This window comes from Mesoplodon densirostris, chromosome 18 (assembly GCF_025265405.1).
Source record: "Mesoplodon densirostris isolate mMesDen1 chromosome 18, mMesDen1 primary haplotype, whole genome shotgun sequence".
In the NCBI taxonomy this organism is placed as follows: Eukaryota; Metazoa; Chordata; class Mammalia; order Artiodactyla; family Ziphiidae; genus Mesoplodon; species Mesoplodon densirostris.
The window spans coordinates 9,450,645-9,476,688 of record NC_082678.1 but is presented as its reverse complement, the minus strand read 5'-3'; the positions used below and the strand labels follow the sequence as shown (position 1 = coordinate 9,476,688).

The window sequence follows — 26,044 nt, the reverse complement described above, 5'->3', positions numbered from 1 at the left end:
GAAACTCACATGCAAATATTCTCAGCCTGTTAAGGCATTTTAAATAGATCAAATTACATGACCCACGATATATAGAACTGACTCATGGACCTCCCCGCCATTACCCCCATATTCTTGGTATTCACACAGAGCTGTACCCCAGGTAAGCCTGGGAACTTCCTTTCCAGGCAAGGAAACTGGGAGTCAGAGGTTGAGTCCAGTTGAATCCAGCTAGTGAACGAGCAGAGCTCGAATTTCAGCCTTGGCCTTTGATTCCAGATTCAGAGCTCCCGCCTTTCTGATAGATAGGGCAACCATACATCCCCTTTCATGCCCCACGTCCCTGCATAATTATTAGCAGCACCTCTCTCCCTCTTCCAGTCACCTAACTCTGGGGCAGTCTGTTCCCTGGGGCCCTGCCTCATCTGTCATCAGGCTGATGCCTCAGGACTGAAGCTGTGTTCAGGCCAACAGCACCTCAGCACTTCCCAAAGCCCCCACCAGCTCCCCAGGTCCCTCACCTGCCCAGAATAGGTGAATCCATAGAAATAGGAAGTAAATTAGTGGTGGCCAGGGGGGTCATGGGGAAGGGAGGAATACGCATTGGATGCTCATGGATCCAGGGTTTCTTTTGGGGGTGATGAACAATGAGTAGGGTGGTCACACAACTCTGTGAATATGCTAAAAATCACACTTTAAAAAGAAAAAAGAAAAAGAAAAACAGTGAGTGTGGGACACAGCAATATGGTTTTTTAAACAAGCATCCCAAATGGTCTTATTAGCACTTCCCATGGTTAGAAAAAGACAGAGGATTCAGCAGGATTAGGTGAATAGAGTGGGAAAGATTAAACAGAGCCCCCCATCCCATCCCACTTCACTGTTCCTGTAAATAATACCGATCAGTTTGTGGCCAGCACTGCTATTCACACCTTAGACATCAAGATATCCCCAGGGAAACACCAGGCAAGGCATACAAAGGTCTCACAACCCTATGAGGTAGGTATTATTCTCATTTAACAGTTAAGCAAACTGAGGCTCAGAGATATGGAGTCAAAGAGTAACAGGCCTGAGGCCAAGCAGCTAGTGAGGACACGGCTGGGATGTGAACATGGCTTTCAGGGACCCAAGTCTTCGCTCAAACCCACTACACTGAAGTGCCCCCCCCATAAACCCCAAATGACCAGCTCCAAATTCACAGAAAGAGAAAGACAGTAGTTGAAAGTGTCATGTAAGGTAAGAATGGGGAGCACTGCTGAAGCAGAAGGGCCGGGACAGCGCCTCTGCGGGCTCTGCCTTTTGCGCAAGTGCCCTGGGAGTTTTCAAGAGCAAGTCTGCTAAGATGCAGAGGGAAAGGGATTTTAAAGTAGTAGCTCGAGACATCCAGAAGCACATGGCTGTCCTCTCCTCCTCCAGGAAAAGTTCTTTACTGTCCAACCAGTCAACAAGTGTTTAATGAGGCGCAGCACTGTACCACATACACGGTACTAAGCATAAACAGAGAAGTCTAAGACACAGTCCCTGCCAATTTGAGGCGTACAATCTAAATCTTTCTCAGGACTTAACTCCATGGTTAAAAATCAAATCTGGACTTCATTGCCAGTATTGCAAGGAACATTCTTTAAAGTCAATGTTTTAAGGAAAAAACTCCACATTTATCATGGCATGAAATTTCTTCCTAGTAAGAGCAACTTCATTGTTAATCAGTAAACAAGGTTTACTTTTGTTAAAATTCATCTTACATTCTCCTCCTCTGTAATCTGAAATGAAGATTTTTTTTTGAAAAAGGAATTTTAAAAGGTAGTAGTGGAACAGCTTAGGTACAACTGTGGCCAACGCCTGTCTGGGTAAAAGAGCTCTAGACTATTGAGTGAATCCAGCTCATCTCCAGGCCACTGTCACTACGTTGAGGACAACATAAAGCACGTTTCCACGGAAGACATTACTGCCAACCAGAAGAGGGCGTCAGTGCCACGGAGAGTGGTCTGCACGAGACATTCTTCACAGCGAAATTTAGCACCAACCAACTTGGCTGCTGCGAGTCTCGTTCCCCGAATGAACCTCTTGATTCTCTCACAAACTCTCAGAACTCACAGGTGTGTGTGGTTCTGGGAACACAGCTAAGCTAAACTGCAAGCTGGGCTAAGATACTGTACACGGTGACTATCCCAGCCCGGGAGCGAAGCTCCTGCTTCGAGCGGAGAACGCTCAGCGCAGAGGCGTGGCGGCAGCAGCCTCAGGAGACAGCGATGTAGGGACACAAACACGACGGCGCCTCCCCTCCTTAAACCGGCCCTGCGAGCAAGAGCCTTGGCCGTGCGCTGGGTTCCCACTCCAAAAGGGTCTCCATTTGGCAAATACGAGGCAAGGAAGGGAAGGACTAGATGATTTCTACTGTTACGGGGTCTAGTGTTACAGGGGGTGGTTTTCTAAAGAAAAAAGATCACTGATTCCTCCCAATGAAGTACATTAAACCAGGGTGTCTGGGCTAGAAAATAACTTAAGCTCAGACCTTAACAACTTAACATCTTAACAACAACTTAACATCTGCGGTAAGCAAGGGCCTTTTTGTCTTTGAGCATCATTTGCTTTAAAGCACTGAAAAGTGAGCTGCTTAGCTCTGGCAGTGATGGGAAAGAAAGACAGTTCCTTCCTTTTTACGAAAGGATGCCAAGTCTAACAGGACCCCCAGGTGTGCAGAGACCCCAGACCTGGACTGGAACCACACAGAGGAAGTCAGTCCACGGCCCGCCCTCCCCCTTCCTCCCACCACGGAGACCACTCTGGCTATCGGGCACCAGGGAGCCCTCGGGACTCCTCCGTTGACTGCAAAACTGGTCACCAAAGCTATGGAAATGGAAGGTGGCATATAAAATGTAACACATGGTCCTACCATGTAGGACTGGTTTCCTTAGAGGGAGTATAAGGCACCATGTGGGAAAGCTGCTCCCACGCCCGGCCACGCACCCACACTCAGCCCCTCACACGCACACACGCACACAGCAGAGGCCAGCTGACTTTGACACGACGCACAGGGAGCGCAGCGCTGCCTGTCACTGGATTTTGAGCTGGTTGGAGAGCCAGTCCAGGCCTTCGTAAAGCCCATCTCCACTGGTGGCACAAGTAGCCTGAATGTACCAGCTTCTCTGGCGGAGGGAACGTAAGCCAAGCTTGTCCGTTATCTCTGCTGCGTTCATAGCATTGGGAAGATCCTGGAGAGAGAATATTCAAAAGTCAGTTGACCAATGTTATATCCTCATAATGGAACATTATGCTCTTCTCCCAACACCTGCCCTTAACCCACAGTCATCTCTAGCCTCCCAGTGGCTCAGGCTCCAAACCTTGAAATCATCCTTAATTTTTTTTTTTTCTCTCTCTCTCTCCTCTCACAAACTCCACGCGAGGAAAGCCCACCAGCTCTACCCTCAAAATATATCCAGAATCTGACCACTTCTCACCACCTGCACAGCTATACCCGGATCCCACCACCATCACTTCTCACTTGGGTTTTACTGAAATTACTTCCAAATTGGTCTCCAAGCTTCTGCTCTTGCTCCCAAAAAGTCTAAACACAACCTGGGAGTCAGTGGAAGTCAGATCAAGCCATTCTTCTATCAAAACCCTGTGACATCTCCATCTCTCTCGGGGTAACAGCCTGAGTCCTCAGGATGCTCTGCAAGGCCTTCATGACCTGAGCCCCCGTGACCCCTCCTAACTGTCCTGCTCTACCTACAGCCCCCACCACAAGTTACTATATTATAAAACTGACTTACTTAGTGTGTTTACTATCTGCCTCTCGTAACTAGAATGCAAACTTTACCAGGGCAGGAATCTCTATCTTGTTCTCTGATGTATTCCAAGTGCCTAGAACTGTGCCTAGCACATAGTAAGCTCAAACCAAATTTGAATAAATTAGCATTAAAGAACAAGGTAGATCTAGATGCAATGATTTGGAAGGACATCAAAGATATGCTAAGCGAAGAAGCAGGTTACAAAACAGAATGCAGAATATGATCTCCAGAATTTAAATATGAATACAATCATATAACTGCTCATATAGGCACAGAAAGTTTTATCTCTGGAAAGAAATATAAGACATTTAACCATGTTCTACCCTGAAGAGTGCGGCTGGAATGTTTCACTTGATATTGTGAACTGTCTGCATATTTATACCATGAGCATGTTCTGTTTTTATAATTAAAAAGAACAAATGTCATTTTCTTTTATGAAAGTCCGTTGTGTTCACTAGTGAACTTCAAACTCACATCGAATCTAATGGCTGAGTGAATGATGATCCACCCACCAGTTAAAACCATGTTTACAAAGGGCTAGATGACACGAGAAAATGCCTTCAATAAAGTGACAAAACAGGATGCAACACTGTCAAAACAGTACGATCTCGATTACATAACGAATGGACTCGTGGAGGAGAAAGTGCGGGGACACACGTCAAAACGTGACCCTGGTTTATCTCAGGCTGGTACATTCCGCAGGATTCTGCCTTCTTTTCCACGCTTAGTTCAGCTTCCTGAGGCTGGACGGTTCCACACCCTCCTCCTACTCCTCTTTTACTGCTTTTGGTTATAGTTACACAGAAGCCGAGTTCCCCCAAGGATAGGCCCCAGATGATCCAACCTCATCTCCTCCTTTGCTTCCCCCCACCCCCAGTCCCGTCCCAGCTGCACTGGCGGCCTTCCTGCTGGCCTTCAGGTGTCATCTTATCAGATGGCATTTTATCAGAGAGGCATTCTAGTCCTTCCCCGCACCTGCCCCCGCCTCCACGACACTCCCCCCAGACATATTACCTGTGGCTTATTGACTGACTCTCCTCCCACTAGAACATAAACTCCGTGAACACAGGGATTTTCGTCTGTCTGGTTTACTGCTATATCTATATCACCAATACCTAAAACAATGCCTAGATCTTAGTAAATGCTCAGTCGATATTTGTTGAGCGAGTGAATGAATGTAAGACATATGCTAACAAAGAGGTCGAGAGAAAGGCTAGGGACGGGAGAGAGGAAGGCAGGCAGCTAATTAAATATCTATTTTTAAGGCAGCTAATTAAATATCTCTATTTTTAAGTGAGCAGCTGGCAGTACTTTTCAGTCCCAGGATTCAGAAAGCCAGCGACATACCTGTTTATTTACAAACACCAATAAAACTGCATCTCTGAGCTCATCTTCGGCTAACATTCTGGTTAGTTCTTCTCGGGCTTCATTGACCCGCTCTCTGTCATTACTGTCGACCACAAAAATCAGACCTGGAAGAAAGGCACAAGCGCGTTAGTAATCTGAACCTGGGAAGGCAGCTGTTTATACGTCCTTACAGCTTCTCCCTGCTTACACGTGTGGTTTCACTGAAAGCAATCAATACAGGATATATAATCTTTAGAGTTGGGAAGCCTCCTGTACACCCAACTAGCCTTTTTCAGAGGCATCATAGCCCTTCACCAGATTAACAATAACAAGAATAGAGAGAGAAAAGGTTAGGCTTATTTTTAATCACTTCATTTCTACATCATGCCTACATGATGAAGACCCAATAAAAATCTATGGACATCCAAGTTCAGATAAGCTTCCCTGGTTGGCAATGCTCTGCGTATGTCACGCAGCGATGTGCCAGAAGGGTAATGCACTCTGACCCCATGGGAAGAAGATGATGCAAGCTTTGTGTGGTACCTCCCAGATCTTGCCCTACGCACCTCTTCCTTTGGCTGGTTCATTTGTATCCTTTTGCTATAACAGAACTGTAATCGTTAAGTATAGCGCTCCCCTGAGTCCTGTGAGTTGTTTTAATGAATATTGAACCTGAGGGGATATTTGGAACTGCCAAATTTGCAGACAGCTGGAAAAAAGTGAGGGTGGTCTGGGGAGCCCCGAATTTCCACCTGGTGGCTGCAGTGAGGGAGTCTTGTGCCCTTAACCTGTGACGTACGGCCCAACCCCAGGTAGTTGGTGTCAGAAGTCTTCGCAGCATCCCACACTACACAGCAGCAGAGGAATCCCAGGAAGCAAAAGACAGGTCAGAGAAAGGGACCACCACACTGTATCTGAGCAAAGGTGGCTGAAACTTGCACAGATCTGGTCACTGCCACATTGGCTGGAGGCAGAGGCGGGGCCGATAGGATCTCAGAGGAGGTGCCCAGGAGGGATCCAGCACACACTCCAGACACAGGATGCAAAAGACTCTCTTAGCAGTGGTCCACGTGACGTTAATGGTCATAACAACTGGATGGTGAGCTGACAATAAGCCTTCTGTGAGACAAAAATGGGAAGTGGCTGCCAAAAGAACTAACTTGATCCTCGGCTGTATCAACAGTAGTGACAGCAGCTGAGGGTGCCCAGACATTTGGTCAAACAGTATTCTGGGTGTGTGTGGGAGGGTGTTTCTGGATGAGATGAACATTTGAATCAGGACACTGAGTACAGCAGACTGCACTCCTCAGTGTGCTCTAGTCCAATCCAATGAAGGCCTGATTAGAACAAAAGAGAGGACGAAAGAATTCACTCGTCTTGGAGCTGGGATATGTGTCTTCTGCCTTTGCACTGGAACTTAATCATCAGCTCTCCCGGGTCTCCAGCCTCTGCCAACTGCAGATCCCGGGACTCCTCAGCCTCCACAACCATGTAAGCCAATTCCTTATAAGAAATCACATACACACACACATATATATATATACACAAAAACATATGTGCAAACATGTATGGATAGCCATCCATCATACTGGTTCTGTTTTTCTGGAGAACCCAGACTAATACAGGCTCCTGAGTGCCCACTACCTTCCAACCACAGAACTAAGCATTTTATAAAATTAATCTCATTCAAGCCAAATGATCCAGCAGAGTAGGTATTCATCTCCATTTTACAGATGAGGAAATCGAGACAGGAAAGATTACCTAACTCTCCAAAGGTTTCATAGCAGAGCTGTGGTTCAAACCCACATTTTCTACTTTTACCACTGGTGAGGAATTACAATAGTTTGACCAATATGGCAAGTGCCAATCCAGGTTAAGTGGACCCTCTGAGTATCAAAAAGCGTATTGTCTGCAACGGATTGAAACACAAAGACATAAAAATCTAAGAGTCATCATGGAAGGTTGCTAGGGTATCGAGTTGTTTCTCTAAAAATCAATGAAGGGAAAGAATTAAATATTTTTCCTGCCTTTCTTATATAAACTATATTTCAGAGAAAGCAAATATTTGATGAAGGGCTTCTTTGTTTAGAAGGATTTCAGCTTAGTAGACTCAGATGGAATGACAGAAAAAAACGGAGGGATAAACTGTTGGAGAGCAGCAGATGACTAAAGAGACATAACAATGAAAGGCAACGTGTAAACTCTGATTCCTTCCCAAACAAATCAAATGTGAAAAGGACGTATTTGATACAACTGGAAAAATCTGAATAAGGACTGGGTACCAGATATTAAAGAAAGAATGTTAATTTTGGAAGTGTGATAATGCATGGAGATTATGTTTTAAAAAAGTCTTTATCAGTTTGAAATAAACACTGAAGGACGTATGAGTAAAAGGCATCATGTCTGGCATTTGCTGTAACACACTCTGGGCAAAACGCTGATAACTGTTGAAGCTGGGTGATGAGTACCTGGGGATTTGTTATGTATCCTCTTCCTTTTTTGCTTAAATTTTCCACTAACAAAACTGGAAAAAGAAAAGATAAATGCACTATTCTGAGGAAAGACATTCTAAATCTATAGGCTAAGGAAATAACTATAAATAGAGTTAAGTGTTAAAGGTAATAGCTAAAATAATGATACATAATATAAAGGGACAGTCGACTCGGGTATTTGGTCTGAAAAGATCAACAAATATGGGTCTTTACCATGAAACACATGCAATGAAAACACCATAGGTAGTAGAATCTTCAAAATTAAAAGAGTCCAGGGCTTCCCTGGTGGTGCAGTGGTTGGGAGTCCGCCTGCCAATGCAGAGGACACGGGTTCGTGCCCTGGTCCGGGAAGATCCCACATGCCGCGGAGCGGCTGGGCCCGTGAGCCATGGCCGCTGAGCCTGCGCGTCCGGAGCCTGTGCTCCGCAGCGGGAGAGGCCACAACAGTGAGAGGCCCGCGTACCGCAAAAAAAAAAAAAAAAAAATTAAAAGAGTCCAAATAAATTCTGAAATGAGTATGTAGATGCCAGGTGGTTAGGATTCTACCTGAGAATCAGGTGTAAAAACTATATGAACAGCTTACGGATATCTTGACAGGTGATACTCTGTAAGGTATCATTTATCCAAAATATAATCAATGAAAAAAACTCAAATAGATTGATGGGGGACTGGGACACGTTAAAACCCCAAATTTTAAGAAACCAGTGATAAGGAATTAAGGTAATGATCTGGGATATTCATGCTTATTCAAGCACTTGTAGAATAACAGCGCAGTAGGGGAGGCATTGTGGCCACACAGGATGCTGGAATTTGGGATTCCAGCCATCCCTGTTCATTTCTTTCTCTCCACAGGAATGATTTTCAAATATTCTCCACAGGTTTAAAAGAGTGTACTGAATTCAAGTTCTTCCAAAATTGGTACTTCATCAAAGGCACATACAACTTTCAATTAACCAAAAGATGACATTCATTAGAACAACCATTTTCTAACTGTTCTGGATTAAGAGGAGACTCCTATATAAGGCATTAAAGCCCAAGTACTTTTTCAAGGAAGGCAGGGACCACTTCTCAAAAAGAAACCTCCCCAGTAAGTGTAAGTGGGTCAGCAGAAAAGAAGGAATGACTGACAGTCCCAATAAAGCAGCGCACCACAAGGTTTTGCTTCAAGCATCGACCTTTTAGGTGCGTTTAACAGAAATGGTTGCAAGGCTAGAACTGGATAATCTTTACCTTGTGTGTTCTGGAAATAATGTCGCCACAAAGGTCTGATTTTGTCCTGGCCACCAACATCCCAGACTGTGAAGCTGATGTTTTTATATTCTACCGTCTCCACGTTGAAACCTAAATTGGGAAGATGGAGAAAGTGTTTCATGAAGACTTCTGCTGGTTCAACCATTCAAAATAATTTCAGCCAACATTTGGACAGTACTTTTCATTTACGAAGCAGCTTGCCAGTCAAAGATCCACAGCTTACAAAACAGAACGTGTTCGTCAGCTTTCTCCCCCATGCATTGTGACAGGGGTCTCCAACCTTCTCCGCTCCCTCCAGCCCCCCTCCTCACACCTCCCCTCCCCTGCCAGCAGCTCTTCATCTGCATACTTCAGAGCAAACAGAAGCCATCAATGGGACTGCTTCCGCTTCCCACCACACACTGTAGAAACCCAACTACATCTTCACCCACCCTTTTCTCCCTCCCTCTTGGAGCAATGGAAGGGGGCAACTAGCTAATGCCAATCCCATCCCCCCATGTGCTGGATCCAATTCACCCACGCTGTCTGGAACCTTCAAAATCTCCAACCTGTTTAAGTCTTTTGCATCTCTCAGAAAAGATGACTCCACACCTTCACGCGCTACCACCCTCTATTTTCCCTTTTAAAGTCAAACTTCTCTAAGACGTTTAGCTACCTTCACTGTGCCAACCTTGTCCCCTCTCACCCAATACACCTTAGTTCTACTTTACCATGTTTCGCTGGTTTTGCCAAGGTCAGCAAGGTCACCATGTCAATAAATCTGACAAATGCTTTCCAGTTCTTATGTGATTTGATTTTATATCTGACACTACTGCTCACTCCCTCCTTGAAACTCTTCCCTGGCTTCCCATTGTTCTTCTGTTTCCATGGCTGTACCTTCTCAGTCTCTTTAGTGAGCTCAGCCACATCTGACTGATCTTTAAATGATGCTTAGTTCAAAATCATTTACATAGAACTGTTGCACATAACCTAAACATCCATCACTGGAAATTTGTTAAACATATAGCCACATAATGGAATACTATCTAGTTACTAAAATTTGATGTTGATCTGTACTGGTTATTATTTAAGCCCCCAAACATAGTGGCTTAGAACAATGATTTTCCCCCCTACCCAATTCTGTGGGTTGCCTGGGCTTCCTCTTGTAGATGCATTCAACTGTTGAGTCCTTTGGGGGCTAGGCTGGACTTCTCTCTCTCCAGGTGGTCTTTTTATTCCCAAGGAGCACTGAGCTTCCTCAACCCCAAGACACAGCACTTATCAAATCTTTGTGTGAATCACATTTGCTGATGTGCCCTTGGCCAAAGCAAGTCACGTGGCCAAGCTCAGCACCACTGTGGAAGGGGACCGCACAGGGGTATGGCTACTGAGGGGCATGATTCATTGGGCGCCATTAGTTTAACAATCTACCACAAAATCAGTATTCAATTCATTCACCAAATATTTCCTGGACACCTATTATGTGTCACGCATTTTGCTAGGCGCCTGGGGACAGTGGTGAACAAGGCAGACATGATTCTTGCTCTTATTCACACTTTTGGAAGAGAGACAAGCAATGACAAATGTGCTCAGAGTTACTAAGAAGTTCAGGTTGCTATGGAAACTTACAACAGGGGAAAATGAGTCCAAGGGATCAGGAAAGGCGACCCTGAGAAATGATGCTTAAACTGAGACGGAAAGAATGAGCTGGCATTAGCTACATAAAGCGGGGAGGGGGGTAAAAAAGAAGGCAGGGAGGCACAGAGAGGAAATGACATAGAAAGAGATCCAAACACATTGTTTAATGCAGAGTAAGTTGGAAGACAGCCGGCATATGACTTCACAAAGATATTCACCAAAGTCACCGTGTTTTTCAACACTTGTTTAGATTTTTTTTGTATGTATGACATTATGGAAGCATGAATTATTTTTATAATTGGAGAAAACCAAGTACTTATGCTATTTTCATTTTGGACTAATATTTTTTAAATTATGGGTATGAACACTTTCTCCATCTGTTTTCCTCTTCCTTTAAGTGCTGCAATCTCTGAAGCTACTGCCCAAGTTGGAAGTTGATCGGTTGGTTCCTGTGCCTAATCCAACATTCGGAACACTACTGACATTCACATGCCATCCTGGGGAGGCTATTCTTGCTCAGGAGTTTGGATCTGGAGGCAGCTGATGAGGCACAGACTAAGTGCTGTCAAAACTGCCTTTGAGGGGCTTCTGTGGTGGTGCAGCGGTTAAGAGTCCGCCTGCCACTTCAGGGGACATGGGTTTGAGCCCTGGTCTGGGAAGATCCCACATGCTGCAGAGCAACTAAGCCCGTGCGCCACAACTACTGAGCCTGCGCTCTAGAGCCCGCAAGCCACAACTACTGAGGCCTGAGCGCCTAGAGCCTGTGCTCCGCAACAAAAGAAGCCACCGCAGTGATAAGGCTGTGCACCACAATGAAGAGTAGCCCCCGCTCGCTGCAACTAGAGAAAACCTGCACACAGCAACAAAGACCCAATGCAGCCAAAAATAAATAAATAAAATAAATAAATTTGTAAAAAAACAAAAAACAAGACCCTGCCTTTGCAAAAGTCTTAAATAGCTGACAAAACACAGTGCTGGTTCGTAGGAATAACTACACCGCCAGATAGTCCTCCAGCATTTGAACAAATCAGATTCCTCACTTGACCACCAGCTCAAAAAAAAATCATACTACATCTTTAAACACTAGGAACATACTTGGTATGGAGAGATGCTTCCACTTAGAAAGGCCAGCTGGAAGAAAGATGGATTTTAATAATCATTATCTTTTTTTTTTTTTGCCAAGCACATAGGGTTAAACTTGTTCCACCCAAATGTGTTCATATGACTCCCCTGTACACCTAGCACTGTGCCAGAGATGCCAGGGAGCAATTAGGAAATTGTATATCACCTGGTTTTGGCCTCAAAACCGCTCTTGGGGCGGACAAGATTTTCCCCCCCAAAAATTCAATAATCCAAGAAGTATGCAAAAGTATAACATACAAAGGTGTAAACTGGTCTTGTCATAGGTCGTTAACATACCTATCGTAGGGATGGTAGTCACAATCTCTCCCAGCTTCAATTTATACAAGATGGTGGTTTTTCCAGCGGCATCCAAACCCACCATAAGAATCCGCATCTCTTTTTTCCCAAATAGACTTTTAAACAGTTTTTCAAAAACGTTCCCCATTGTAACTGAATTCTGTGACCTGAAGGAAAAGAAAGGCAAGTCAAGTCATTGTTCTTTGCAGAGATACAGAAACATAAATACAAGATATATACATGAAATACAAGTCTCCATTAGAGGTGGCTCCTAGTAAATACTGAACAATTTTTAAGTATAGTTTGGCCAGTAAGGAATAGAGTACCTTGTTTTCAAAGGGAAACTCAACTAAGCCTTTTGATACCTTGCCAAAAAATTCTCTTTTCCGCTGCAGCATCCAAGTGGGATATGTGAAGCACAGTCTCAATGGTGGCAGGCTTTAGTCATCTTAAGTATGAAAACAATGTCACAACAGACACAACTAACACTTCTGAAATGAGAACTCAGGAAGCGGAGAACCACCAGTTTATTTTACACGATGTGAAGCAAAGTCTTTAAGGCAGGTTAAATATCAGCACCTTTTAGAAATTCAGTAGTTGCCTTTGGCTAGCAGACAGTATCGAGACCCAGAAAAGAACTTCAGAGGTGAGGAAATACAGCACTGGGAAACGGCACTGCTAGCAGAGAAATTAACTAGGCCAAGAGTAGAGGAGATACCATAGCACCCAGTGTCGACCATCACCTTACTCTTGATTATTTTTAGCTGTTTTGGAAACAATTCACACACATATAAACAAATGATAACGTACAGTTCACGGAAATGTCATGAACCAAATCAAAAAAAGATGATTACCAGCGAGCCAGATCTCCTTGTGCCCCTTCCCAATGATTACTCCCCAAAAGGTAATCACTATATTGACGTCTAACCGCATAAATACTCAATATTTTTCAGTAGAGTGCATGATAGATTCTATAAAGGAAGGCAATAGTAAAGACAGATTAGGGACTTCCCTGGTGGCGCACTGGTTAGGAATGCGCTTGCCAATGCAGGGAACACGGGTTCCAGCCCTGGTGTGGGAAGATCCTACATGCCAAGGAGCAACTAAGCCCATACGCCACAACTACTGAGCCCGCGTGCCACAACTACTGAAGCCCGCGCACCTAGAGCCCGTGCTCTGCAACAAAAGAAACCACCACAATGAGAAGCCCGAGCACCGCAACGAAGAGTAGCCCCCCGCTCGCTGCAACTAGCGAAAAGCCTGCACACAGCAATGAAGACCCAACACAGCCAAAAATAAATAAAAAAAAAATTTTTAAAGACAGATTAGCTCTGCAGAAATTTATTCTACGTCTTTAATTTTAACAGATCAGCCTATTTGAAGTGTGAACTTGACATTCTAATTAAAGACTTAAAAATAGTACTGTCGGGCATCTCTGGTGGCGCAGTGGTTGAGTCCGCCTGCCGATGCAGGGGACACAGGTTCGTGCCCCGGTCCGGGAAGATCCCACGTGCCACGGAGCGGCTGGGCCCATGAGCCATGGCCGCTGAGCCTGCGCGTCCGGAGCCTGTGCTCCGCACCCGCAACGGGAGAGGCCACAACAGTGAGAGGCCCGCGTACCGCAAAAAAAAAAAAAAAAAAAAAAAAAAAAGTAGTACTGTCTACAACCCTAACCTTGCTCCTGGAAGTCTACAAAGATTCTTCAAAGAGAAATAAAAAATCCTTGTTTCCCTTTAAACTGCTAACCATAGGAAAACTTTATTCCTGGGCAGAGCAGGGTTAAGGCAGAACAGGGACAGCCCATCTCCCATTCATCGGGACCTTAGGGACCTCAGAGGGGAGGTCACCAAGTTCCACCTCTGAAATTCACCTGTGTCCTACAGTAGCTTAACTTCATGGATGATGTCCAAGCACACACCTTTTTATTCTACGACCTGAGAAAAGGAGCAGAGTGTTTATCCTGTACATAAACTAGGTACCGGGGAGCTGCTGCAACCAAAGAATAATGATGAATGTTTTAATCATTCATAGAAGGGCCATATAGAAAGTATATAGAAGTCCAATGCACTATGGCACTCAAAATCTTGTTGGGCGACAAAACTAAAGATTCCTTATTTTCGTTTCCGAAAAAAGATAAATCTCACAGATGAGAAAAAAACAGTGAGGAACATTCTGGGGGAGGGAAGGTACTTCCCACTTAGATGTCCTATGAAGCAAATACTTGATTCCTCCTCCCAACTACAGTACACCTCCAAGGTTCTCCCTTCTGCTTCTCTTTTCCTCTTTTTCCTACTCATCTGCCAGAGGCGCCCAGAGCCCGCTGCGCTGCTAGAGACCCTCTGGAAGACGCCGGCGACCCTGGCGCCTCTTTGGTACGCTCACCCTCCCCTACCACAAGCACCAACTGTCAGGGAGAACTGTGTGGAGATCTCCAGGACACGAACCAGAGCGGGTGGCCAAGTGGGCATGCGCAGCGGGCAGGCACGCGCGCTGGGTCCCCGGGGAAGGCGTCCGAGTGTCCTTTCTGCTCAGCCGCCTGGCCGATTCCTCTCGACCTCCGGGCCCCGGGGAGAGCGCAGGGCCCAGCGACGGACGAGCCAAGCCTCTTTCTATCCCCGCAGCCCCTGGCCTACACGAGGGCGGAGAAGGGATAAGACCCCTTTCTGCAAGCCACCCGCTGCTCTCTAGCTTCCCGACCTCTGAAGGTGCGGAAATCCAGCCAGGCCTTGAGTGCCGCAACCCTCTCTCCCCAGTACGCGACTCACCGGTCCCCAAACTGACCACGGATACCAATACCGCGGCCTTTAGGATTTCCGATCCTCTCTGCGAAATGGCGACAGGCGTGGGGCGGGAACAGTAACCAACCAATCACCCGTCGCCCCTTGGAGCTTTTGTACCAGTGAGCGCGAGGTTCCATGAGTGACAACAAATCTGGCCAATGCAAAGGACAATAGGTGCCGGGGTGGGAGGAGACCCGCCCCTCGCGACCTAGGCGACGGCACGAAGCTCTGGAAATGCCGGCTTCATCTTCCAATGACAGCTCACCGGGTCCTGGCGAGACACACCTATATGCCCCGCCCCTAGGCTTGCGCGACCAATCAAAAAAGTAAAAAGATTTCCGGTTTGCTCCAATCAACTCGGAAAAATTCAAAGGATTGAACTAACCCCATTCGGACCAACTGGGTAGGGGCATGTGGGCGGGGCCAAGCTATTTAGTGCTATTTAAGGAAATTTGCTGAGGTTGAGCTAAAAGTAGAAACTAGTTTGGGGCGTTGTTTTGTGTGGGAAACATCCAGACACCGACACCGAAATTAGGCATAAGGAAGGTTTCCTGTTCAGTCTGAAGCTAGACAGCCGCCCTGCTTTTGAACAGATTTTCAACAGTTGGGGAAAATACTAGCCACCTGCACCTGAGTTCAGGCGCACAGAACCACAGTCCTCACTTTCTGAGAAATACTCTCAATAACTCCGCCCCCTAATGCCAACTTGGTTCACTAAAAAGTTTACAAACGCCCGTAAATGGTACATAACTGTTCCTAATGGTACATAAACAGAGAAACTAACATCTGTTGAGCGTGGTATGTGCCAGGAAATATGTTAAGGACTTAACCTGCATGACCATAAAGTCCCTTTAGTTGGAATCTACTGTTATTCCCATTTTACAAAGGGGAAAATTAAGTAGCCGGGCAGAGTTTTAAGCCTAGGTCTGTCTGACAACTTAATCTTTTTAATCAAATGCTTTCCTGATCACAATGACTGTATATATGAGGGTAAATATAAGTACATATGAGAGGTTTTTCTACATGACTCCTTTAAAATTATAATATTTTTCCTAACTATAAAAAAGTCATTTTTAAAAATATAATGGAAAAAAAAAAGACACTTCCCACCAGAGAGAGAGAGAGGAAAAAGAGGAGGAGGAGAAAAAAATTACCCATCATCCTATCATCCAGAGGCAATCACTGCTACCATTTTGGTTTATTCCTTTCCAGTCATTTTTCCATGAAATTTTTACATAGTTCAGATTATGAATATGTACAATTTTGTCTTTTTCACTTAATATTTTAATGTGAGCATTTTCCAGATTGTTTAACGTTTTTCTTATTTTTGATAGCTGTGTGATATCCCATCATATGGATATACCGATTTATTTAATCATTTTCATGTAGTTGTCGAAAAAAATTAATCAGTTGATCTAAGAAAGACATGGACAATTTTATTAAAGCCAAATTGAGGATCATAACCCAGGAACAGACCCTCAGAAAGCTCCAAGAACTGTTCTGCCCGTTAAAGGTCAATAGATTTATTTATTTAATTTATTTATTTTTGGCCGCGTTAGGTCTTTGTTGCTGCGTGCAGCCTTTCTCTAGTTGCAGGGATTGGGGGCTACTCTTCGTTGCGGTGCCTGGACTTCTCATTGCGGTGGCTTCTCTTGCTGCTGAACGCAGGCTCTAGGCATATGGGCTTCAGTAGTTGCAGCACAAGGGCTCAGTAGTTGTGGCTTGTGGCCGCTAGAGCCCTCCGAGGCATTAGTTGCTCCAAGGCATTTGGGATCTTCCCGGACCAGGGATCGAACCCGTGTCCCCTGCATTGGCAGGTGGATTCTTAACCACTGCGCCACCAGGGAAGTCCCTAAATGACATATTATTGACAGTTTACAGAATCCAGATCTACATGGACAAAGCGAGTAGTGGGTCATGGGTCACGGTGTCCCCTTGTGAAATTAAGCAGAGAGGGGAGTTGTCTTGGTGATGCTAGGAGAATGTTGCTATTTATGGTTGAGCAGGTATTTCTGCTGATAAGGAGGTTTGGTGAACGTGTAACGCAGATACACAATCCCTAGTAGAGGGGAGAGAGGAGGCCCAAGGGCAGAGAAAAAGAAAATTTTTTTTGGCTGCGCCACGCAGGTTGTGGGATCTCAGTTCCCCAACCAGGGATCAAACCTGAGCCCTCGGCAGTGAAAGCTCGGAGTCCTAACCGCTGGACCGCCAGGGAATTCCTAAGAAAATACTTTAAGTTTAAATTTTCCTTGACTTGCCTTAGAGTACAAATTTGTATTTCATCATAGTTCAATATTTAGATTAAAAAAATTTTTTTTCTCTTATGAATTATACTGCAGCTAACATTTTTTCCCTTCCTGCATTCCTTGATAATTAAAAAAAAAAGAATTCCAAAAGTTCAATCACTGAGTCAAAACATTAAAATTGTTAAGGCTCTTGATACATATTATGTGCCAAACTATTTTCTGAGTATAGTATAAAAATTTCCATTCCCATCAACCGAGTGAAAGCCAAACTTACTTACTTCATCATTAGGTAAGCTCTTTTTAAAAAGAGGGTTTTCAGTGTTTTTGTTTTGTTTACTAACTTGATAACCAAAAAAAAAAAAAAAAGTATCTTATGTTGGTTTAATTTTCAATTCTTTGATTACTTGGTTTATTTTTCCCCAAATGTTTACTAGTATTTTATTTCCTGCACTATGAATGATCTATTTGTGTCCTGATGAATTGCAAGAAAAGATGTAAAGAAGTTTTGCCCCCAACTATGAAGTTTGTTTGTTCGAATGGAGTCATCATAACCTGAAAAAAAGGTGAAACAGCAAAGATAAGATTTTTTTTTACCTACCATTGTTTGTGCCTACAGAAACAATGTTTAGGCTGATAACAATAGAGCATTTTGCCTCCAACCCTCACAACCTGAGAATATGCATTATTTTCACATGAGCTGCATCAAGCCTATGAATAAAGCAAAGTCCCAGTCCATATGGCACTCAATTGCTAAAGGATTACAACTATGTAGGTACATACATACACATATATATGTTTCATACATACATATATATTTCATATATATAAACAGATGGTCCCCAACTTACAATTTTTTAAAAAAATATATAGGGTCCTTTTATTTATTTATTTATTTATTTATTTATTTATTTATGGCTGCGTTGGGTCTTTGTTGCTGCACGCGGGCTTTCTCCAGTTGCTGCGAGCAGGGGCTACTCTTCGTTGCAGTGCGCAAGCTTCTTATTGCGGTGGCTTCTCTTGTTCCAGAGCACGGGCTCTAGGCACGCGGGCTTCAGTAGTTGTGGCTCGCGGGCTCTAGAGTGCAGGCTCAGTAGTTGTGGCGCACAGGCTTAGCTGTTCTGCAGCATGTGGGATCTTCCCAGACCAGGGATCGAACCCTTGTCCCCTGCATTGGCAGGCGGATTCTTAACCACTGCACCACCAGGGAAGTCCCCCAACTTACAGTTTTGACTTATGATTTTTCGACTTTACAATGGTGGGGAAGCAGTACACATTCAGTAGAAACCATAGTTCAAATTTTGGATTTTGATCTTTTTCTGGGCCAGTGATATGCCATACATGTGGGCAAAATCATCTAACACGAAGCCACACAGCTCCCACAAGGTCTGTGGGTCAGGCACACGTTCACAAGGGTAAACAACTGATATACTTAAAACCATTCTGTACCCTTACAGCCATTCTGTTTTTCACTTCCAGTACAGTATCCAATAAATTACATGAGATATTCAACACCTTATTTCAAAATAGGCTTCGTGTCAGATGATTTTGCCCAAATGTAGGCTAATGTAAGTGTTCTGAGTATGTTTAAAATAGGCTAGGCTCAGCCTAGGTAGGTAAGGTGTGTTAAATGCATTTTCAACATAACGATATTTTCAACTTATGATGGTTCATAGGGACATAACCACATTGTTAGCTGAGGAAGAGCTTATTTTTTGTATAAGAATATGCATGGGGGGAGTTCCCTGGTGGTCTAGTGGTTAGGATTCAGCGCTTTCACTGCCAGGGGCCCGGGTTCCCTGGTTAGGGAACTGAGATCTCGCAAGCCTCTGGTTTGGCCAAAAAAATGAATATCCATGGGGAATGCATGGGAGGAGGCTAGAAGGAAAAGAGACCTAACTTACTAGTGATTGTATCCAGGAGTTGAGGTTGTGATTTTTTTTTTAAGTGATTGTGAGAAAATGTTGTACTAACTTTATAAGGCAAAACAACTTATTTTTTTTAAATACAAAATTTTGATAATTAGGAAGGAAGTGTAATAGAATAATAGAAATCATGATTGGTGCTCAGGGGAAATTTAACAAGCTCAAACTCTGGCCACTCTATAAATACAAATTGCTTATGGTGATATTGATTGAGTGGGTTTTTTTTTTTCTTAATAGAAAACACTTTTCATCAATATAATGTTATTTGTACAGCACGGAAAGTACAAAGTGCTCTTAGGAGAAGCAGAGAGATAGTTTCACCCTGAGAAGCATATTATTTGGAGATAGCTCCCCGCCTCTGAGTTCGACTTTAAAATTGGTTAATAGTGTTATTAGTATTAGTTTTAGCACTCTTGGTAGTGGTAGTTAGTATCTGCCTTATAATTGCTTGGTCAGGTGCTTAATGTATTAGGTACTGTATGATAATTACCTCATCCAATTCTCACATGAATACATTTAAGTTTAGAGAGTTTAAATGCAACACAGTATACAGGGACCCTCCCCTCAAGTATCATTAAACTTATCCTTCTATTCTGGTCATGCTCCTGCTGGAGAGATGTATTTTCCCTCCCTTGGAAAGTCCTGCTGTACATATTCCTTGCCCTAGAAACAAACCTCTCCAGTAAATTTGCCCTTAGGAGAAACCTTAAGACACCCTTCACTTTTTCTCAGGAGTCCTCTGGAGAAAATATAGTCACCCCCAATGTGGTCTGTGGGCCTCTGGCGTCGTGAAGTTCTAGGCAACACAGCCACTCCCAGGAGACTGTGACTTCCTTCTCTCGAGCTGCATAAAAGCTCATCGGACCAGTATCTGAATGATTCTTTTTCAAAGAGATGCAGGCAGCTCTCTGGACCCACGATGTTTATTATGCAGGGTTATGCAGCCTGGCAAGTGCATTGGGGCTTGCAAAAAAGGATCAGCTGGTTTCCATAGCAACATTCATTCCTTTCCACGGAGGATTCTATCATCTCTCCTGCCCCCTGAGACTTTCCAGAATGAATTGATTTTTGTGACTATAGGTGTTTGTCCTTGATCCTCCAAAGAGGAAAGACATACTCATCAAAAAAAAAAAAAAAAAAAAAAACCCAACAATAAAATACCTGACTGCAGCTAAAAGGCTGCATTGCGTCAGCTGGTCTTCCTTCTTTTTTTCCTTTTTTTTTTTTGTGGTACGCGGGCCTCTCACTACTGTTGTGGCCTCTCCTGTTGCGGAGCACAGGCTCCGGATGCGCAGGCTCAGCGGCCATGGCTCACGGGCCCAGCTGCTCCGCAGCATGTGGGATCCTCCTGGACCAGGGCACGAACCCGTGTCCCCTGCATTGGCAGGCAGACTCTCAACCACTGCACCACCAGGGAAGCCCTGGTTTTCTTTCTTTTAAAAAAACTCTATATTCTTTCTCCATTTTGCTCTGTTCTCTAGCCTTATCCATCCTTTTGGGAAATAGTTTTCTCTGACAGAAAACAAACAGATGGCAGCTTCATCTTCCTAAAACTGGCTATGATGGGGCCATAATATCAAGTTTTCAACAGGGCTCTCTGAAAGCCTGGGCTGAGGACATGGGTGGCTGACCTGTGGGTTATGACTGGAAGGGCGAGAATAAGGATTGCTGTCCAAATAGAGATGTCCGTCTCTGAAATTTTGCCCTTAGAGATTTGTTTTTTTTTACTGCTCCCCAGCAATATTCTCTCTTTTTTTTTTTATTAGTTTCTGCTTTATAACAAAGTGAATCAGTCATACATATACATCTGTTCCCACATCCCTTCCCTCATGCATCTCCCTCCCTCCCACCCTCCCCATCCCACCCCTCCAGGCGGTCAATATTCTCTTAAATTGCATACACTCCTGGAAAGAGTAATATATTAGGTTATTAATGCTGAAAGAACTTGGGAAAGAGGAGGAGGTGCAGAGGGAAGGGTATCAAAGGATTTATTAAGACCACCTTTGTCTGCTTCACAGGGATATCTTCTGCAAGGGGTCAGTGCAGGTCCTTGTCACACACACACTTGCGCACACACACACACACCCTGGAGGACACCCTCTGACAGTCACAATGCAGTGGTGAATTCAATGCACAGCGCTGTTCCCCGAAACTCCTGCATGCAGTCCTGTTGCAAGATCTTTGAAACCTACACCTTGAAGTGATTAAACTCCTTTCTGTCCCCAGTGCCATTTGTTTAGCCCTAGGCTTCCACAGACTAAAGTTAGTTTTCCTTTGACTACTATGGAAATCAGCAAAACATCACATTGCTTTGTTAAATAAACTGGATAACAGTGAATCAGTTCACTTTTATGTTGCTTACTATTGCTCTCACTCCTCAAAACACAGAAGAAATCTATTTCCCCCTAGTTGAGCATCCCTGTTACAACCAGAATGTCCCAAAGTTACTCAGCCCCATTCTAATGGAGCAGTTGTTAAGTGATGTTTAACTGGACATAATTTGAACATATCAACAGAATTATATCCATGGGGTTTCCAAGACTTTGAATTGGGCCTCCACCTAGAGATGCTCGTTACCTAACAGGGAGCAACAGGTGATACCAAGTTTCACTACATAAAAGCCTGGAGTCACTTCCTTGTCACTGACAGGAAACATAGTGTATTAGTCAGGGTTCTCCAGAGAAACAGAACGAACAGGATGTGTATATATAGAGAGATTTATTTTAAGAAATTGACTCATGTGATCATGGAGGCTTTGCAAGTCCAAAAATCTGATGGGGGACACTGGCAAGCTGGAGATTCAGGAAGAGCTACAGTCCAAGTCCAAAGGCAGTCTGCTGGAGAATTCTCTCTTGCTCTGGGGAGATGTGCCTTTTGTTCAATTCAGGCCTTCAGTGGATTAGATGAGGGCTTATGGAGAGCAATCTGCTTTACTCAAAGTCCATTGATTCAAATGGAAATCTCATCCCAAAATACCCTCATGGAAACATCCAGAATAACATTTGACCAAGTATCTGGGCACCGTGGCCCAGCCAAGTTAACACATAAAATGAACCAGCACAATGGGTCACAGAGTAGCTGTAATCAGCGAGAGCTGACCTTGGTCAAACCCTTACCCCTCTCCCCATGTGCCTCACTGTTCTTTATCCTGGGCACTGTTACCTCCATTTCATGATGTCGTCATCTTCTCTCCTCACCTTTCAGGTACCGTCCCCTTTTCCTCTCTTAGTCTATCCCTAGTCTCACCTCACCAACCTCCTCTACCCCGAAAAACCCCTTCAGACCTTAGAAAATGACCCTAGACATTTGCACTTTAGGTTACATTTAAATCATTGTAAGCTGTCTTACCTGTTTTCTCATCACTGTGAGAGGAAAGTATATTAAGGATTTCAGGGATCGATGACAAACGGAGGGAGTTGCGTTTCGTTTTGCTTTTTGTTTTTTGAGGAAAGGAAAGACTGATTAAGTCACAGAAATCAAGACAAAGAGAGACAACCATATTTTGCCAAAGACAGAAATCAGGTAAATTCCAGGTCTAGATAATTAGTGGATGGTCTTTTCAGAATATCACCATTGGGGTCAATCAGCTCTTGCTATTTTCTGTCTTTCTTCCTCAGGATGGTCCAGATTGTAGTTGCTTGGGAGAGAGAGCATCTGATTGACTGAGCATGGGTTCTGTGCTCCCTCCTAGGCCAGGGGAGGGCAGGGTGCATTGTCTGACAATGCTTTCAAGGCTGCATGAACCAGGGTAGCTGTGACCAGAAAAAAAGGGGAATGAATTTGGGGCAGCAAAAGTATTTGTTGTCTATCAACCATAACTGCAAGGATTGCTCAGAAGGTGATGCAGAATCAGTTCCACTCTCTAAGACAACCTTGAATATTAGAGTAAGGCACAGATGGGATGCACAGACATGTGACAACCTAGGGTAATGTCTCCCCTCCAGCTGGATGGTAAGCATCTCAAGGACAGGAGCTCATGTCGGCTTATGATTTCTTTGGTAGACCCTGCAGAGGGCTGTGCACATGATTCTAATGAATTTATACCACTTGTGAGAGGATACAAAGAGTCCCTTATCGTGCAGAGATATGCTTGTAAGCTGACACAGTGGAACCTCTCCAGCATCCAGCAAACCTGTCTTTCCTACATGATAAACACTCCTCCTCGGTGTAGAGATTCAAGACATTTTCACCTGCAATCTAGTTTACCTAGCAAAACAAGACAACAAAGCAGTGGTATAGATAAATACATTTGCTTATTCTCTGGCCTTGAAAATAAGGTCAGATCATTGTACTGAGAGCCAATGTCATCTTCTGGATCTGGTAATTATTTGGGCAAAATCTCTCTCTTTTTTTTTTTTTGCAGAAGCTTTATTTTTTATTTTTTTTGCTTTATAAAAAATTTAATCAGTTATACATACACATATGTTCCTATATCCCCTCCCTTTTGCGTCTCCCTCCCACCCTCCCTATCCCACCCCTCCAGGCGGTCACAAAGCACCGAGCTGATCTCCCTGTGCTATGCGGCTGCTTCCCACTAGTTATCTACCTTACGTTTGGTAGTGTATATATGGGCAAAATCTCTTGATTTATAGATTCAAAGTATCAAAACATGTAAGACAACCTGTTAAGCTCATCAAATTACACCTCTCACTTTCCAAGTAAGGAAACTGGGGCTCAGAGAGGTGAAGGGAGGTGGGAAGTGAGTAGCAGAGCAAGGAAAAGGATGAGAATCTAAGCCTTCCAACTCCCCAATCTATTTTAATTATTTTTATAGCTTTTCCAAAGTTAACAGATCAGAGTTCAACTAGTTCCCTGTCCTTCCTGATAAACTCTCTGATTCATCGATGATTCAGTTAACATCTGATTTGTCCAACAGCACACTCTGGTTCTCAGGTACAGCGTGAGAGTTTACAAAACGTACCTGACTTTGTCTTCTGTCCCCTGCCCATCTTCAGGTCACTTATTGTTATTAGTTTTCCATTTTAAACCGCTAAAGCCTGCCCAGCTCTTCTAATTATTTCTTTCCTTTCCTCATATTGGAAAAAAACTATTTTTTTCTATTAACTGTTGAAAAGGTAACACGTCTGATCATTTTTTATTGTCTTGTGTAAATATAAAGAGAAATATAAGATAGTAGAGGCAATAAGATCATCAGAGACCCTATTTGGGAGAACCTCTCTTCTTGTAGAGAGCTGTTATTATTATCTATTCTGAGGAAATGGTATGGTAGAAAGGAAACATCAAGGTCAAAAAAAAAAAAAAAGGCCTAATTTAGGGCATAGTTTATTCAAATTCCCCGTGTATATATTGTCTAAAATGAACACTGGGAATTGACAAAAGTTGTTAGAGACACAAATTACCTTTATTAATAAATATGTTTAATAATAAACGAATATATAAAGATATACAAACAGTTACAATTCACTTACACATTTGAAGAAATTCTTAACCTGAGTTTTCCAGGCTACACATAAGCTAAATGTAAATGTCAAGGCCGCTCACTTTCAGGAGCTAGGAAACACGTCCGCCTACAAACAAAAGCCTGAATTCACTCAGAATTTGAATTCAGAACCAACTACACATTACTGATCTTCCCAGGGGGGAAGGCCAGTAACCGCGCTGGGTGCTCTTACGTACATTTTCACACTTAAGTGGGTCTGGAAGCATAAAGTTAAAAGGCCATTAAAGGGCAGAGATAAGCAGGGGCTCAGTGATTAAAAGCATCAACGTCCTATACTTCCTATAAAGTCCGGCGCACACAGCCAGTTGTGATGAGATTCGCAAAAGGAGCCTTACAGAAAGTCGCCAGCAGACACGTACGTGAAAGACCCAGAAGCCCCACCCTCCCGGAAGCTCGCGTTCAAAATGGCGCCACCGCCCTGCCCGCCCCGGGCTGCCGTCGAGCCCGCGCGTGCGCAGCAGGGCGGGGGTGTCGGAGACGCGGCGGGGCGCGTGCGCGGCGTCTAGACGGCTGCGCGCCTGCGCGAGGGCGGGCAGCGAGCGCGCGCGCGGCGGGGGCGGGCTCTTCCGAGCGCCGAGCTGCAGCGGCGGAGCCGGACGTGTCCGCGAAGATGGCGGGCCGGGTGAGTGCAGTTCGCGGAGCCGCGGCTCGAGGCGGGGGTGCCGGGCTCACGGACAACTGGAGGTCCAGACGGCCCCAGGGGAGGGGAATGAGCCTGAGCAAACGGGGCGGTGGAGGGGGTGGCAGGCCAGAGAAGCTGGGAAGAGGGAGCGGTGGCAGGGGATTAGCCCTCCTCAGAAACTCCATCCCCGTTAGAAGCTCGAGGGAGGAGACCCCCTCGCTACCCGGGTCTCCTAGGTCTCCCTTAATCCTCCCTTACATCCTTTGGGGCTTGTCCCCCTCTCTTCTCAAGCTAGCGGCAGGCTCGTGGCCGTCCCAGGCCGGTCTGAGGGCTCTAGGGGTTTCTCCGCACCCTCTTGCGAGGGCTTATTAGGTGCCGCCTCTGGAAAAAACTGCGGGGGATCCGTCCGCTGCATTGGGGCGAGGGCTGTGACAGGGACCAGAAGGAACCCATTTCTGGTTCTTCACAATAAAAGGTCTTGAGAAAGGAGGAGGGGGTGCAAATGACTTTTAGTGTTGAACCCCGGCCGTCTGGGGGACGTGTCACTGCCGGCTCAGGCAGAAATGCCTTGAGCTTGGAGTGGGGATGGATTTGGAGTGTAGCGTTTTCCTTTTATGAATGACAGCTGTTTCGAATGCAGCAGGATATGTTGTAGTTTCAGGATTTTAAAATTTACTTCCTCCTTTAGCCTCTGAGATCGCGGGGTAGTATGGGTTTGGCGAGGGGAGATAAGGCTGGTTCTGGGGTGTACTGCAGTGTGCGTTGAGCAAAAACCTCTCTGAGGGATGGATCCTGCCCAGAGATTACACTGGTCATAAACCTGGGGATGTTAACTGCGTCATTAGGGGATAAGGATGTGCTTGACTGATTTATTTCTACTGGAATATTTGAATACATTTGCATAGATTATGCGTACACGCAAATGTTCTCCCTAAAGGAAATTGTTAAGTCAGGAGATTCTAGAGTGAGAAGAGACCTTAAAGGTCATATAATTAGGCCTCTTTCTCTTCTTTTCCCCGCAGCCTCTCCTTTTATCTACAGCTACTTCCTCCAACTGTGCTTCAGATTCTCTTTCCCCCGCTTCTAAGGAGCCCCATTCCTCTGTATTCACCTGCTCCCT

The 26,044-nt window shown here is 44.6% G+C and overlaps 2 protein-coding genes across 6 annotated transcripts in view; one reads left to right on the top strand and one right to left on the bottom strand.

Moving 5' to 3' along the window:
• Positions 1-1,411: 1,411 nt before the first annotated feature.
• Positions 1,412-14,878, bottom strand: LOC132477938 (ADP-ribosylation factor 2). Of its 4 annotated transcripts, none has more exons than XM_060080511.1 (5): positions 14,659-14,878; positions 11,894-12,060; positions 8,837-8,947; positions 5,115-5,239; positions 1,412-3,188 (listed from the first exon to the last, which is right to left on the bottom strand). In XM_060080511.1, the coding sequence occupies exons 1-5, from the start codon at positions 14,808-14,810 to the stop codon at positions 3,030-3,032; spliced, it is 714 nt and encodes a 237-aa protein (XP_059936494.1). In that variant the 5' UTR covers positions 14,811-14,878; the 3' UTR covers positions 1,412-3,029. The 4 variants fall into 4 exon arrangements, with proteins under 4 accessions (XP_059936494.1, XP_059936496.1, XP_059936498.1 ...); XM_060080513.1 differs by lacking the exon at positions 14,659-14,878 and adding an exon at positions 14,591-14,613; XM_060080515.1 differs by lacking the exon at positions 14,659-14,878 and adding an exon at positions 14,338-14,509.
• A 9,952-nt stretch (positions 14,879-24,830) lies between these two features.
• The window catches only part of NSF (N-ethylmaleimide sensitive factor, vesicle fusing ATPase), a 162,996-nt gene continuing 161,782 nt past the window's right edge, over positions 24,831-26,044 (top strand). For both annotated transcript variants that reach the window (XM_060081415.1, XM_060081416.1), the window contains exon 1: positions 24,831-24,924. In XM_060081415.1, the coding sequence (XP_059937398.1) occupies positions 24,913-24,924 (12 nt within the window). In that variant the 5' untranslated portion in view covers positions 24,831-24,912. The remainder of the gene's footprint in view (positions 24,925-26,044) is intronic.

Bases quoted from the DNA above. Each gene is read 5' to 3' on its own strand.
- LOC132477938 (XM_060080511.1), bottom strand. From the start codon at position 14,810: ATGGAACCTCGCGCTCACTGGTACAAAAGCTCCAAGGGGCGACGGGTG. The intron at 8,948-11,893 runs GTATGTTAACGA...TTCCCAATTTAG, and splicing joins GACTACCATCCCTACGATAG to GTTTCAACGTGGAGACGGTA. The intron at 5,240-8,836 runs GTAAAGATTATC...CCTTTCTTCCAG, and splicing joins TTATTTCCAGAACACACAAG to GTCTGATTTTTGTGGTCGAC.